Raw genomic sequence first — 15,985 nt, forward strand, 5'->3', positions numbered from 1 at the left:
CTTACACAGATCAAAAGAACTATCTGGTTTTTCAATCTGCCCGGAAACATTTACCTGAGGAAAAGTAAAATCTACTTCTTTCTAAAAAGGTATCTGGGAGAAGAAAAATACATTAGTTGTATTTTCAGCATCTTTTGGTTGCATGATGTCACACGTTTCTTATTCCAGTTTAGAAGAGACAGGATTTAATAAATCTCTATTTTAAATCTAGAAGCAAACCATGATATAAACCAGAAAACACAGCTCATTCAGTGACTTGTCAAGTAAAAAAATTTTTAAAGCATAAAACTAAATTTAAATAAATAAAAATGTAGAAGTTATTTATACTATAGGTAGTAGTCTCTCAATCTAAAATGCAAAGATAAGAGAAGATAAAAATACAATGTGTGTGCATGACCATTTAAGAAATGTTCATGGCTAAACATGAAATAACAGCCAGATTGGCTAGCTGTTGATTTTTAAGTTTCTGTGATGAAGCACTCTTTTTTCCTTTGGCTTGAAGCTTATTTTTCTGATAAGCCAGAATGATTTGTAAGGGTCATAGGTTTTAATGCGCTAATATATAAACTTGTGAGTATTTAAATAAAAAAAGATAAGTCATAAAAGGGGGAGGACCCCATAATTAGTTTACCACATTTTCAAGATGATATCATGGCAACAGTGAATAGAAGGGATGCATGGAGGGTATAAGAAAATACAATCTGACTCAAGTAGAAAGCACAGAGAGTAAAGTTACCATTTGATTACAACAATGGCTGCATGCAGAAAAACCAAGGATGAATGAAGAGACACAACTCTTCACATTTCAAAGATTGTGGTGCATATTGATTGTATAGAAAAATCAGCATTGCTACTTGCTTTATAAATTTCTACCATGTAACAAAAATAGTCTTACCTTTATTCCTCAGATTAGTATAATATATAATAAGTTATTACGTATATTATACAAAAATCTGTTTAAAATAAGGCAGGAATATATAATGTATTTAAGGTACAGAATACTGACATTAAACATAACTAGATGATTGTAACTTGATATTTGACTAATGTATTTCTTGTATATTCTGAAAAGCACTGCTTCGTTAAATCCTCATCACTAAATTCTGCATAAATGAAAATAGACGTAACTATCTTTTAAAATAAGCAGCAAAGTGGAACACATGGCAACATCTACAATAACATGGTCTTCTGCCAAAGAACATACCTTTGCTTCCCAAAGAGGGAAACAAATCCCAAACTTATCTATATACATATATATTTTTTAATTTAGAGACAAAGTCTTACTGTGTCTCCCAGGCCAGAGTGCAGTGGTGTGATCAGAGCTCACTGCCACCTCAAAAACCTGAGCTCAAGTGATCCTTCCACTCCAGCCTCCCAAGGAGCCAGGACTACAGGCATGCACCACCATGCCTGGCTAATTTTTTTATTTTTTGTAGAGTTGGGGTCTCGCTATATTGCCCAGGCTGGACTAGCACTCCCAACTTCAAACAACCCCCTCACTTCATCCTCCCAAAAGGCTGAGACTAAAGTCGTGAGCCACTGCTCTCAGTAATCTTTTTTTTTCTTTTTGAGACAGGGTCTTGCTCTGTCACCTAGGCTTGAATGCAGTGGTGTAATCATAGCTCACCACAGCCTCGAACTCCTGGGCTCAAGCAATTCTCTTGTCTCATCCTGCTGAGTATCTGGGACTATAGGGGCATGCCATCACACCTGACTAATTTTTAATTTTTTTTGCAGAGACGTGCTCTATGTTCCCCAGGCTGGTCTTGAACTTCTGGCCTCAACTGATTCTCCCACCTCATACTCCCAAAGTGCTAGGAGTACAAGCATAAGCCACTGCGCCCAGCCCCAGTAATATTTTTTAAAGCTGGGAGATCATTCATTCAAAGAAAGAAGCCGAATAGAGAAATACATTCAGTATGTGCTGTGAACAACAACAAAAAATCCTCCAAGAAAGATTATTACACATTAAAATTTTATATTCATAATTTTACAATTAGGCAGATATTTGTACAGTAAAATGACAGGGAAATCATCATCACATAGTAACAATTTCTGTCTTAAACAATAAGATAAACAATGCAAATAGACATAAAAATAAAATGGGATTTCCAAATCTGTACTCACTAAATGCCTTTATTGAGATTATCCAAAAGAAAATTTTAAAACTAAAACCTCCTAAACAATGGGCATAAAAGTGCACTTGTATGTGCTGAACTAACATCAAGCATTCCAAGGCGCTGAAGTAACATTTTCTGAGGGATTTCTCAAAAACACTAATATCTATAAACAAAACATTGGTTTAGACTAAAAGAAACACATTTTAGAGTGTATGTTAGTCCTCTGTGTATTTCTAAAATTTGAGCCTTCATTTTTAAAGTTTACATCATACAGAAGCAACAGTAAAGCAATGAAGTAACTTTTTTAAAAGTACATCAAAACTCTTAAGTCTCAATTACTTCACAGCTCTTAACAACTTGGAAATTACTTCACAGCTCTTAACTTGGAAAGCATCTTCCTCTTTTTATTTACAATGCCAGTTAACATGGTGAACTGCAGATATTAAAGAACTGCACCAGAACTCCTGCAATTCTCCTAGTAGTATCATTTTAATACCAATACCTTGATAAAGTAAACTAAATACTGTTCTTCATATTCAGCTATTTCATTTGTTTCTTTAGAGGGCTTAACAATTTTGAAGTCACGATGATGTCTGTCTTCACATGCTTTTTTTTTTTTTTTTTTTTTTTGACACAGAGTCTCACTCTGTTGCCCGGGCTGGAGTGCAGAGGCACCATCTCACCTCATTGCAACCTCCACCTCCCAGGTTCAAGTGATTTTTCTGCCTCAGCCTCCCGAGTAGCTGAGATTACAGGCATGCACCACTATGCATGGTTAATTTTTATATTTTTGGTAGAGACGGGGTTTTACCATGTTGGCCAGGCTGGTCTTGAACTCCCGACCTCAAGTGATCTGCCTGCCTTGGCCTCCCAAAGTGCTGGGATTACAGGAGTGAGCCACCGTGCTCAGCCTGCCTTCACATGCTTTACAACTGTACCCACAATGAAGTTTCGGCATTGAGATGGTTTTCCATGTTATCAACATAGGAATTAATGCTCTTTCCTTGTAATCTTTCTGACTACACACACTCCAAACTTACTCATTTTCTTATCTAGGAAGAAATTAATGCAATGTGTGAAAAGAGACTGACTTTATAAAAGTAGATGCTGGGGCAAGATGGCTGACTAGCCGCGGCCAGCTAGAAGAGTTGCCCGGAGGGACTGAGAATGCTGGCGCACTCCTAACAGATCTTCAGAGGGACTGAGAATGCTGGCGCACTCCTGACAGATCTTCAGAGGGACTGAGAATGCTGGCGCACTCCTGACAGATCTTCAGAGGGAAAGCACCAGGAGTAGAGGAGGGAAGACAGAGAGAAGCCTGTCTGAAGGGGAAGGAATCTAGGAACCTGCATGGGGCTATCACACACTAGGACTTGTTCTTGGCCCCCAATATGCTGAGGGCACAAGTTAGATGAACTGGCAGAAAGCAACCTGCTCTGGCCAAGGCCTCTGGAATCTCAGGAGGAGGAAACCCTTCAACCAGCAGGGACAATTGAGTTGGCAGGGAGAGCTGCTTAAAGAAGTTGTAGGGGCAGCAAGCCAGCTGATGTGGAGCCCAGAGGGTTTGGTGCTGGGGCCTCTGTAGTGAAGCACAGCCAAGGATGACCATCCACCTAGAATCAACTTGCTCCCATAGGAGACTTTAACCCTAGGGCAACTGTCAGATCTGAACTCTGCAGGGAAGCCTTGCCCATAAGAAGGGGCCAGTCTGACCGGAGCAGCCCTTGGTCTGTCGGCCTGTTGCAGGCTCCTAGTCTGACAGTACCTGCTTTAAGGTCAGCCTCGAGTGTCCTAGGAGCCCTCATCATAGCTTCTACCCTGGCAGACTGAACCTGACCACTGGAGAGCCCCAGTGGGGTGGCCCCCACAGACATGCAGCAGCGCCATCCATTCCCTCCCCACACTGCAGCTTCCCCTGGGGCCCACGGATACTTCCCACATCCCTTTGCCATGTGCAGGCAGGTTTTGCTTGCCTCACCCAGCCAGCACCCACGTGTGCGTGTGCACCCTGCCCTGCCACTCATGCAGTGGGAGTGCACTTCGCCCCCACCTTGCCCCACCAATAACACTTCAGTTAGAGCCTTAGCAGTCAGTCCCGCCCCTACCACAATCTGGCCCTTTCACCAACACTGCCAAGAGCACACAAACAGTGGACACTCCACCTCCCTGAGCGACCAAGAGCCCTCTGAGAATGCACAAAGACCTGCACCTGCCAGCGCCCTGCCACCACCACCATCAGCACAACCACAGGCACAGCAGCTGACAGGGGCTCCCCACTCCACCCCCCAGCCACATTGCATCCACCACTGTGGCAAGTGTAGGCTGGGAGGCAGGCACCCCAGCACCAACTAGCATCCTGCCACAGCCAACTAGTGTGTACTCCACCACACTGCACTGCTGCTGGCACATGCCAATGAGGATGGATCCTGCTGTCACCTCACTACCAAATGCTTTGACACCATCCATCGAGTGTAGTGATCAGTGGCCCCAAACATGTCAGTCTCCCCAGCGCAGTGGATACCTAAGCTCCAGGAGACAGAATAAAGTAGACACTGATACAAGTACCCCAGAGTTAAAGCACACAGTCCAGGAGTTGGGAACTCAGCACTGGTCCCTTAAAATCTTCCAGAAACACAGTCACTTGGCTGTATCCACCTTATTCCACAATTAAACCCTCAAGGCCATCAAATATAGGATAAAGGAAAAAAAAATTGGCCGGGCACAGTGGCTCACGTCTCTAATTCCAGCACTTTGGGAGGCAGAGGCAGGTGGATCACTTGAGGTCAGGAGTTCGAGACCAGCTTGGCTAACATGGTGAAACGCCGTCTCTACTAAAAATACAAAAATGAGCTGGGTGTTGTGGCGTATGCCTGTAATCCCAACTACTCGGGAAGCTGACAATCACTTGAACCCGGGAGGCGGAAGTTGCAGTAAGCCAAGATCGTGCCATGATACTCCAGCCCAGGCCACATAGCAAGACCCTGTCTCAAAAAAACAACAAACAAACAAACAAACAAAAAAACAGCAACCTCAAAGGTTGAAGGAGTATAAGCCCACAAAGATAAAAAAGAACCAGCACAAGAACCCTGACAACTCAAAAAGCCAGAGTACCTTCTTTCCTCCAAATGGCTGTACTACCTCTCCAGTAAGGGTTCTAAATCAGGCAGAGATGGCTGAAATAACAGAAACAGAATTCAGAATATGGACAGGAACGAAGATCACTGAGAAGCAAGAGCACACTGAAACCCAATCCAAGGAACAATGCAGGAGCTTACAGACAAAATACCCCATATAGAAAAGAATGTAACTGATCTGATAGAGCTGAAAAACACACTACAAGAATTTCATAAGGCAATCACAAGTATTAACAGCAAAATAGACCAAGCGGAAGAAAGACTCTCAGAGCTTGCAGACTGGCCTTGTGAAATAAGACAGACAAGAATACAGACCAAAAGAATAAAAAGGATTGAGCAAAACCTCCAGGAAATATGGGATTACGTAAAGAGACCAAATCTACAACTCAATTGGTGTCCCTGGAAGAAATGGGGAGAGTATAAGCAACTTGGAAAACCTATTTCTGGATATCATCCATGAGAACTTCCCAACCTAGCTAGAGAGGCCAACATTCAAATTCAGGAAAGGTAGAGAACCCCAGTATGATACTTCATAAAAAGATCATTCTCAAGGCACATAAACATCAGATACAAGATTAAAATGAAAGAAAAAAATGTTAAAAGGCAGCTAGAGAGAAAGGTCAGGTCACCTACAAATGGAAACTCATCGGACTAATAGCAGACTTCTCAGGAGAAACCCTACAAGCCAGAAGAGATTGGGGGCCAATAGTCAACATTTTTTTTAATTTAACATCAGTGCCACTTGCCAACCAGAATTTCATATCCCACCAAACTAAGCTTCATAAGTAAAGGAGAAATAAGATCCTTTTCAGACAAGCAAAATCTGAAGGTATTTGTCACTACCAGACCTGCCTTACAAGAGCTCTTGAAGGAAGCACTAAATATGGAAAGGAAAGACCATTAACAGCCACTACAAAAACACACTTAAGTACAGACCAGTGACACTATAAAGCAACCACATAAACAAGACAGAAAAATAACGAGCTAACATGATGATGACAGGATCAAACCCACACATATCAATACTAACCTTAAATGTAAACAGGCTAAATGCCCCAATTAAAAGGTACACAGTGGCTTGGATACGGAAACAAGACCCACTGGTACGCTATTTTCAAGAGACTCATCTCACATGCACTGACACACATAGGCTCAAAATAAAGGGATGGAGAAAAATCTACCATGCAAATGGAAAACAGAGAAAAGCAGGGGTTGCCTCAGACAAAACAGACTTTGAACCAACAAAGATCAAAAGAGACAAAGAAGGTCATTACATAATGGTAAAGGGTTCAATTCAACCATCAGACCTAATTATCCTGAACATAAATGCACCCAACACAGGAGCACCCAGGTTCATACAGGAAGTTCTTAGAGACGTACAAAGAGACTCAGACCCCCAGACAATGCTCCAATGACAGTATCAGACAGATCATCGAGGCAGAAAATTAATGAAGATATTCAAGACCTGAACTCAGCACAGAATCAAATGGACACCCCAAAACAACAAAATATACATTCTTCTCACTGTCACATGGCACATACTCTTAAAACTGATCACATAATCACATATAAAACATTTCTCAGTAAATGCAAAAGGACTGAAATCATAACCAAAAGTTTCTTGGATCACAGTACAATCAAATTAGAAATCAAGACTAAGAAATTCATTCAAAACCATACAAACATGGAAACGGAATAACCTGTTCCTGAACAACTTTTGGGTACATAATGATATTAAGGCAGAAACCAGTTAATTATTTGAAACCAATAAGAACAAAGATACAACGTACCAGAATTTCTGGTACACAGCTAAGGCAGTGTTGAGAGGGAAATTTATAGCACTAAATGTCCACATCAAAAAGTTAGAAAGATCTCAATTTAACAACCTAACATCACAACTAAAAGAACTAGAGAACCAAGAGAAAACCAACCCCAAACCTAGCAGAAGACAAGAAATAACCAAAATCAGAGCTGAACTGAAGAAGATTGAGACATGAAAAACCATTCAAAAGATCAATAAATCCAGGAGTGGTTTTTTTGGGGGAGGGGATTAATAGACTGCGAGCTAGACTAATAAAGAAAAGAGAGAAGACCCAAATAAACACAATTAGAAACAATAAAGGGGATATTATTACCACTACCCCACAGAAATACGAATAACCACCAGAGATTACAATGAACACCTCTGTGCACATAAACTAGAAAATCTAGAAGAAATGGACAAATTCCTAGACACATATATACCCTCCCAAGACTGAGCCAGGAAAAAATTGAATCCCTGACCAAACCAATAATGAGCTCCAAAATAGAATCAGTAATAAATATCCTACCAACCAAAAAAAGTCCAGGACCAGATGGATTCACAACACAATTCTACCAGATGCACCAAGAAGAGCTGGTATCGCTCCTACTGAAATTATTCCAAAAAATTGAGGAGGGGGGACTTCTCCCTAACTCATTCTATGAGGCCAGCATCATAATGATACCAAAAACTGGCAAAGACACAACAAGAAAAGAAAATTTCAAGCCAATATCCTTGATGAACATCAATGCCAAAATCCTCAACAAAATACTGCCAAACCAAATCCAGCAGCACATTGAAGAGGCTTATGCACCATGATCAAGTAGGCTCTATCACTGGGATGCAAGTTAAGTTCAACATACGCAAATCAATAAATGTGATTCATTACATAAACAGAACTAAAGACAAAAACCACATGATTATCTCAATAGATGCAGAAAAGGCTTTCAATAACATTCAGCATCCCTTCATGTTAAAAACTCTCAATAGGCCAGGCACGGTGGCTCATGCCTGTAATCCCAGCACTTTGGGAGGCTGAGACGGGCGGATCACAAGGTCAGGAGATAGAGACCATCCTGACTAACACGGTGAAACCCCGTCTCTACTAAAAACACACACAAAAAAATTATCCGGGCATGGTGGCGGGTGCCTGCAGTCCCAGCTACTCAGGAAGCTGAGGCAGGAGAATGACGTGAACCCAGGAGGTGGAGCCTGCAGTGAGCCGAGATGGTGCCACTGCACTCCAGCCTGGGTGACAGAGCGAGATGCCGTCTCAAAAAAAAAAAAAAAAAAAAAAAAAACTCTCAATAAACTAGATATTAAAGAAATATACCTCAAAATAAGAGTCAACTATGACAAATCCACAGCGAACATCATACTGCATGGGCAAAGGCTGGAAGCATGCACTCCCCTTGAAAACTGGCATAAGACAAGGATGCCCTCTCTCACCACTCCTGTTCAACACAGTATTGGAAGTCCTGGCCAGAGCAATCAGGAGAGAGAAAGAAATAAAGGGCGTCCAAATAGGAAGAAAGGATGTCAAACTTCCCCTGTTCACAAATGACATGATCCTATATCTAGAAAACTCAACACACTCAGCCCAAAAGTTCCTTCAGCTAATAAACAACTTCAGCAAAGGATACAAAATCAATGTACAAAAATCACCAGCTTTTCTATATGCCAACAACAATCAAGCTGAGAGCTAAACTAGAAACACAATCTCTTTGAAAATTGCCACAAAAAGAATAAAATACCTAGGAATACAGCCTATCAGGGAGGTGAAAAATCTCTACAAGGAGAACTACAAAATACTGCTCAAAGAAATCAGAGATGACACAAATGGAAAAATATTCCATGCTCATGGATAAAAAGAGTCAATATCATTAACATAGCCATACTGCCAAAGCCATTTACAGATTCAATGCTATTCCCATTAAACTACCAATGACACTCTTCGCAGAACAACAACAACAAAAACATGTCTTTAATTCTATGGAACCAAAAAAGAGCCCAAGTAGCCAAGGCCATCCTAAGCAAAAAACGCAAAAAGAACAAAGCTGGAGGAATCATGCTACCTGACTTCAAACTATGCTATAGGGATACAGTAACCAAAACAGCATGGTACTGGTACAAAAGCAGACACATAGACCAATGGAACAGAATAAAGAGCCCAGAAATGAGGTCACACACCTACAACTATCTGATCTTCAACAAACCTGACAAAAACAAGCAATGAGAAAAAGATTCCCTATTCAATAAATGCTGCTGGGATAACTGGCTAATGATATAGAGAAGACTGAAATTGGATCCCTTCCTTACACCACACACAAAAATTAACTCAAGATGGATTAAAGACTTAAATGTAAAACCCAAAACTTTAAAAACCCCTGAAGCCAACCTAGGCAATACCATTCTGGACATAGGAACCAACAAAGATTAAGATGCCAAAAGCAACTGCAACAAAAGCAAAAACTGACAAATGGGATTTAATTAAAGAGCTTCTGCACAGAAAAAGCATGCACACATATGTTTGTTGTAGCACTATTCACAACAGCAAACACTTAGGGTCAACCTAAATGCCTACCAATAGTAGAGTGGATAAAGAAAATGTGGTTCATATATACCACGGAATACTATGCAGCAATAAAAAAGAGATTATATCCTCTGAAGGAACATGGATGGGACTGGAGGCCATTATCCTTAGCAAACCAACACAGGAAAAGAAAAGCAAAAGATGAGAACACAAACACATAACAGGGGAACAACAGACACTGGGGCCTACGAAAGAGTGGAGGGTAGGAGGAGGGAAAGAAACAGGAAAAACTGGCCGGGCGCGGTGGCTCAAGCCTGTAATCCTAGCACTTTGGGAGGCCGAGACGGGCGGATCACGAGGTCAGGAGATAGAGACCATCCTGGCGAACACGGTGAAACCCCGTCTCTACTAAAAAATACAAAAAACTAGCCGGGCGAGGCGGCGGGCGCCTGTAGTCCCAGCTACTTGGGAGGCTGAGGCAGGAGAACGGCATAAACCCGGGGGGCGGAGCTTGCAGTGAGCTGAGATCCGGCCACTGCACTCCAGCCCGGGCGACAGAGCCAGACTCCGTCTCAAAAAAAAAAAAAAAAAAGAAACAGGAAAAATAACTAATGGGTAGTAGGTTTAATACCTGGGTGATAAAACAATCAGTATAACATGACCCAAACTGACCTATATAACGATGGGTCATTTACCCATCATTTACCATGCCCCAAATTGACCTATATAAAAAACCTGAACATGTACTCCTGAACTTAAAAGTTAAATTTTAAAAGTGGATTTAGTATGACACATACACATACACACATTTATAGTTTCAAATTAAATGCTTCTGGTCTCTACTTAGCATTCCTTTCAATCTTAAAGTCCCCCAAAACTCACAATTAAAAAGACGAAAAGCCAAAAAAGAGCAAGATGTTTCTAAAATATATCCCAAGTATCCAAAACAATTACCTGCTAACATTCAACACTGATAACATAGTCAAAAGTATTTCTATTTAGCTGTGCACGGTGGCTCACACCTGTAATCTCAGCACTTTGGGAGGTTGAGCAGGACAGATCACCTGAGGTCAGGAGTTCGAGACCAACCTGGCCAACACAGTGAAACCCTGTCTCTACTGAAAGTATAAAAATTAGCTGGGCGTGGTGGCACACGCCTGTAATCCCAGCTACTTGGGAGGCTGACGTACAAGAACTGCCTGAACCTGGGAGGTGGAGGTTGCAGTGAGCCGAGATGGTGCCACTGCACTCTAGCCTGGGTGACAGAGGTACCATCTCAAAAAAAAAAAAAATTCTACTTAGTGAAATAAAGACACAACAAATTTTAGAAAAACATCCATTTTGTTAAACTACAATGCTGAAAATATAGGTATATCCTAATCTTTTGGTAATGCTTAAGTTATTAAAAAAAGAGATAAAAATGCTACTTCAAACAAGCAGAAATGACAATTTTAACGAGTATTATCAGGGTGAGGCCTTAAGTGTGCACATTTTTAAAATAAATGAGTTGCCAGATTTATAATGGTAACAGCTACAACGTTTTTTAAGACTGGTTAAAGTAGCTGCTATAATAAAGGAGTTACTCGCCTTGTAGTACCAATCCTGAAATTTTTTACAGCAGTCTTCACTGCAGAAATCTCTCACAACACCATCGAGTTCTTTAGTTGCTCCCTTCTTACACAGCTGAGAACAATAGTTGCAAGTAACACATCTCAATCCTAAACGTCTTGCAAAATCCTGTTTGTATAATAATTTGCAGCCTGAAAAATATAAGGTTTATATATTAAAACAAAAAACACACAAAAACTAATTATTGAGCAGAGACAGATCTTAATTGGTCAAGATTTTTCCTCTCCTGATCAAAACTGCAAAATCTACTATAGTCAATATCAACCTATAAAAATTAGAACAGAATATGGGGTATTTTATTAGATAACATATTATCTAACATGGTTAAAATAATGTTTCAAGACATTAAAATCTAGTAATGTCTCAGAATTATTTTATTTGTTCTATTTAAATAGAATCTTGCTTGGGCCGGGGAAATAGATAGATAGAATCTTAAGTATCAAAGTAAGCATACCTTATACAAACAGGCATTTTAGAAAAAGGAACAATGTAGACTACTGAGAGGCTCTGAGTAAACTTATAGAGATGCTCAACCTAAGCAGGCATTTTAGCTAATTTTTCAAGCTTACCTGTCTTACATGGACCTTCAGGGAAATAAAACAGATTTATTGACTTGCCCAAAGAAAACACTTTTGTTATCTAGTCCTTTAATGAAGTATTTCTTTTTTCTAGTACATAAACGCATTAAGTACTTTTACATATCTTATTTATTCCCTATACCATCTCTACGAGGATCAATACTCTATACTTATACTGTGCTATGTAAGTAGAATGACTTACATGTTATCTACTAAAATCCTATTCATCCTTTCATAAGGACCTCAAATTATACCCCTACCACAAATGCTGCCAACGTCAACCTAGTTTAAAATGACATTTCCTATTTGCAAACATGAACTGCAATTGTTTTCTACATAATTTATTTAGCAATCATTTATGTACTGTCCTATGACTTGTTACCTTGAACTATATTTTAAAATATTCTTTAAAATTTACCTTTTTAGCTTTATCTAACTAGAGTTTGACGGTAATACTAGGTATTATGTGTTTTGTTATTTCTGACAGGTTCTAGCAGAGAACTAGGTGCAGCAAGAGAAAGCAAAAAACGTATCATTTAACAGGAAAAAAACACACGTTCTTTTTTAAAATGCTATTACACCCAGCTGGATGTATAAATCCCTCCAACTGAAAATTATCTTCTTGAATGTCAATTACCTATTTGCTGCTAATTGTCTATTCATTTTAGTAAAGTTCATATAATCCAAATGGTAGACAATTAATAACATACATGAGCAACCAACATCAGTATGTTCAGATTTATGAATCAGTAAGAATGTCATTGCACAACTCAAATGTAAAAACACTAATTCAGAATCAATCTTTTCAATGAAACGTTGTAAGATTTGCCATTTTTCATTATAGCTTTGATCTTAACAGTGAAACATAGTTACTTTCCATTTCAGGTGAAATGTACAAAATTAAATTTAAATAGGAATGCCTTGTTTTATAAGCAAGCAGCACCCTCTTACGGACATGACTTTACATTACATGTTAAGACTGTAAATGAACGCACTAGTTGAATGAACTGATAAATCTTTTAATTTTGCTGTCATTCTCCACTGCTGACATTTAGGATTTTCCTACCTTTCTCTTACTCCAAACTAGCAGTTAGGAATCCACAGAAAAAGTAGATCCAGAAAAAATTATTCCTCATTAAAAAATTACAGGTAAAGATAGCAGACAGGAAAGCTGGGAGTTCAGTGCCAAGGGCCAAAGATAGAAAGTGAAAGCCAGCTTAGAGCAAGAATGTCACCTTTGGGAACAGGAATTAACAAGAACCCCAAAATCCATAGCTACAATCCTCGTTCCTATCTCTGGATAAGGAGCTTTAGAATTTGAATTCACCTGTATAATCTGCTGCCTGGCACCAGAGCAGCCAAAGTGTAGATAAGAGGAAAGGGAATTCTTGAACATACTAAAACAGAACCCAGTGTTTCCCTGGCACCCCAAACTGAATACCTAAAAGTTCCCATTTTAGTACTGCCATATGTGATTTTCTTTCTGGTATACATATTGAAAACCTCTGCAGGTTAAGTAGTGAGCTGGGCAGGGAAAATGGAGCTAATTTTCAGAAAACAATTTTAATCCACTTGGAAAACCAACTTTCAGACCACAATGTGTAGGTTTAGAAATAACATGGAATGACAATGCTTTTATTTTATTCTAAAACTTTAATGAAATAAGAGGTTATCAAATTTTTAGAGATAAAACCATCTTGAAGCCCATGTCTACAAACACATATAAAATAACAAAACAAGTCAGCAGAAACGTAAACTCAATTTTTTTGTTTGGCTACATTAAAACTGTGCAGCCACTCTGGATATATTAAAGTATTTTGGCAAAAAACATTAAATATCAATAAACGTTATGAACAACACTGTATATACACTTGCCTTCACTACAGAAAGGTCTCTTAACGCCAGAGAAATTTACTGTTTCATGAAGAGTCTTCTCCTCTTGACAGTATTCGCAATATGTAACTATGCAATGCAACTTCTTATAGTCATCTGAACAAGTTTTGCTGCAGAACTGATGCACTTTGTTCTAAATGCACAATGGGAACCTTGGTAAGTATATGACAACCACCTCGAGAACAAGCTTAAGAAATAAACATGCCACTTTCACAGAAGCAAAGTTAAATCATTTACCTATTTGATGTTAAGATCCTTGGGGATACATTTCCTACAGGCCATGGATGCCTAGTTTAACCAATTCACTGCCAAATTTAAACATAGCTCCACAAAATTCAATGCCATTAGCTACCCTAAAATTAGTCAATGAAAGTAAAAGTATCACTAAATAAGATGATAGACTGGTGTTGCTAACATAATTGGAGAAATGGGAAGAAAATGATGGAAAATACAGCATAGGTAAACTAAAAAAAGATAAAAATTATGACACTAATAATATTTTCAGTCAAAAAGAAAAATCCTTTGTCGAGTATAAACAAGTAGGCTCCACCACATCCCCAGCACACACCTTAGCAGTAACACATCATCATGGGTAAAGCATCCAATCTGGTGCCATCACACAGTGTGCTGCAGAACTTGAGACTGAGTTGCTTCCTTTGAATGGAATATGATTAGCGTCTCCCAGGCCCAAACCCACAATAGCCAGAGCTGCTTTCCAAACATCCACCCAAGCAGGTATGAACAAGTTACAGCTTCCAGGGAGGCAGCTTTCCTCTCACTATTGAGCAGGCTACACTAAGTCTAAACCATCTACTTGACACTTAGCAAAGACATGTGAAGACCGGAATAAGGAAGGTGAGGGAGTCTGGGAATCAACTCAAGTAGTAAGACAATCATTAGTGGAAAGTTGCCCCATTATGACTGTGTAATTTATAAAAGGAAGAAGGTAACAAAGAAGCCACACGGAGTGAGGAGCAAGAGACCACTGAATTCTCAATCTCCCGGGGGACACACTCAACTCTCATTCAGTGTGGCAGTGTCTCTTAACTGCTTCTAACACTTAACCTCCATGTAAATAAAAGCAACACCCCAAAACAACTACAAAAGTGGGGTAGCACTGACATAAATGCAGCGGAAAGGACCTCATTTTCATCTAGTACCAAAATTCAGTGTATGCAGGATCTTCATTTTCTATGACACTATTATTCTGTGTGCTTGCTAATGGATTTATTTCTTTATTCCCTCATCACTCCTTTATTATCTCTTACTGGGCCTTCATTCTTACTGCTGTTACTTAAAGGTTATCAGTCACTAAGAATCATCACTGGACGCCAACAACAGTCTCAAATAGGGATTGGTTTAAATGATCTGGAGACAGCACCGAAGAATATAATAAACTAAAAAATGTCACTAAATGTCACTAAACGGTTAAAATGAAATTTCATGTTTCCAAAGTATTTTAGAAATCATGTAATCCAGGTTGGGTGCAGTGGCTCATGCCAGTAACCTCAGCACTTTGGGAGGCCAAGGCGGGCGGATCACCTAACGTTGGGAGTTCAAGATCAGCCTGGCCAACATGGTGAAACCCCATCTCTACTAAAAATACAAAAATTAGCCAGGCATGGTGGCAGGCGCCTGTAATCCCAGCTACTTGGGAAACTGAGGCAGGAGAATCGATTGAACCTGGGAGGTGGAGGTTGCAGTTAGCTAAGATTACGCCATTGCTACTCCAGCCTGGGCAACAGAGCAAGACTCCATCTCAAAAAAAAAAAAAAAAAAAAAAAAGAAAGAAAGAAATCATGTAATCCAGTTCTGAGTACCACCTTTCACCTAAGACTTAGATACTGAATGACTCACCAACAGCTACTAATAAATTTTGGCTCAAGAACAGTGTTAATACTACGTCTTCTAAATCTTGTATACCATTTTATCATATACTCCATGCACTACCTCCCACCCAGCCCCACCCCTAAAGGAGTGAAAAGAAACAATGGCCAAAGGCAAGCATTGCTCAAGAAAGCAATGGGCAGCCTGGGCAGCCTTGTCCATCTATCCATCTATTACTGCCCCCTTATGAAATAAAAGTCAATGATCAGAGTTGTTGCTAATTGAGACATGTCAAAGCAAATTAGTAAACTAGTGAAAAACGGGAAAAGAAAATAAACTTGTATTGGGATTCACAGGCCACTATTCGTTTATTAAAACACAATTATGGCCAGGCGTGGTGGCTCATGCTTGTAATTCCAGCACTTTGGGAGGCTGAGGCAGGCGGATCACTTGAGGTCAGGAGTTCGAGA

At 39.8% G+C, this 15,985-nt stretch overlaps 1 protein-coding gene across 9 annotated transcripts in view; it reads right to left on the reverse strand.

Annotated features, from left to right (window-relative positions):
- Positions 1–15,985, reverse strand: part of ZMYM2 (zinc finger MYM-type containing 2) — a 126,693-nt gene that overhangs the window by 39,067 nt on the left and 71,641 nt on the right. For all 9 annotated transcript variants that reach the window (XM_050766725.1, XM_050766724.1, XM_050766723.1 and 6 more), the window contains 2 exons: positions 13,671–13,821; positions 11,176–11,348 (listed from right to left, as the gene is read on the reverse strand). In XM_050766725.1, the coding sequence (XP_050622682.1) occupies positions 11,176–11,348; positions 13,671–13,821 (324 nt within the window). The remainder of the gene's footprint in view (positions 1–11,175; positions 11,349–13,670; positions 13,822–15,985) is intronic.

Source organism: Macaca thibetana, chromosome 17 (assembly GCF_024542745.1).
Source record: "Macaca thibetana thibetana isolate TM-01 chromosome 17, ASM2454274v1, whole genome shotgun sequence".
NCBI classification, from domain to species: Eukaryota; Metazoa; Chordata; class Mammalia; order Primates; family Cercopithecidae; genus Macaca; species Macaca thibetana.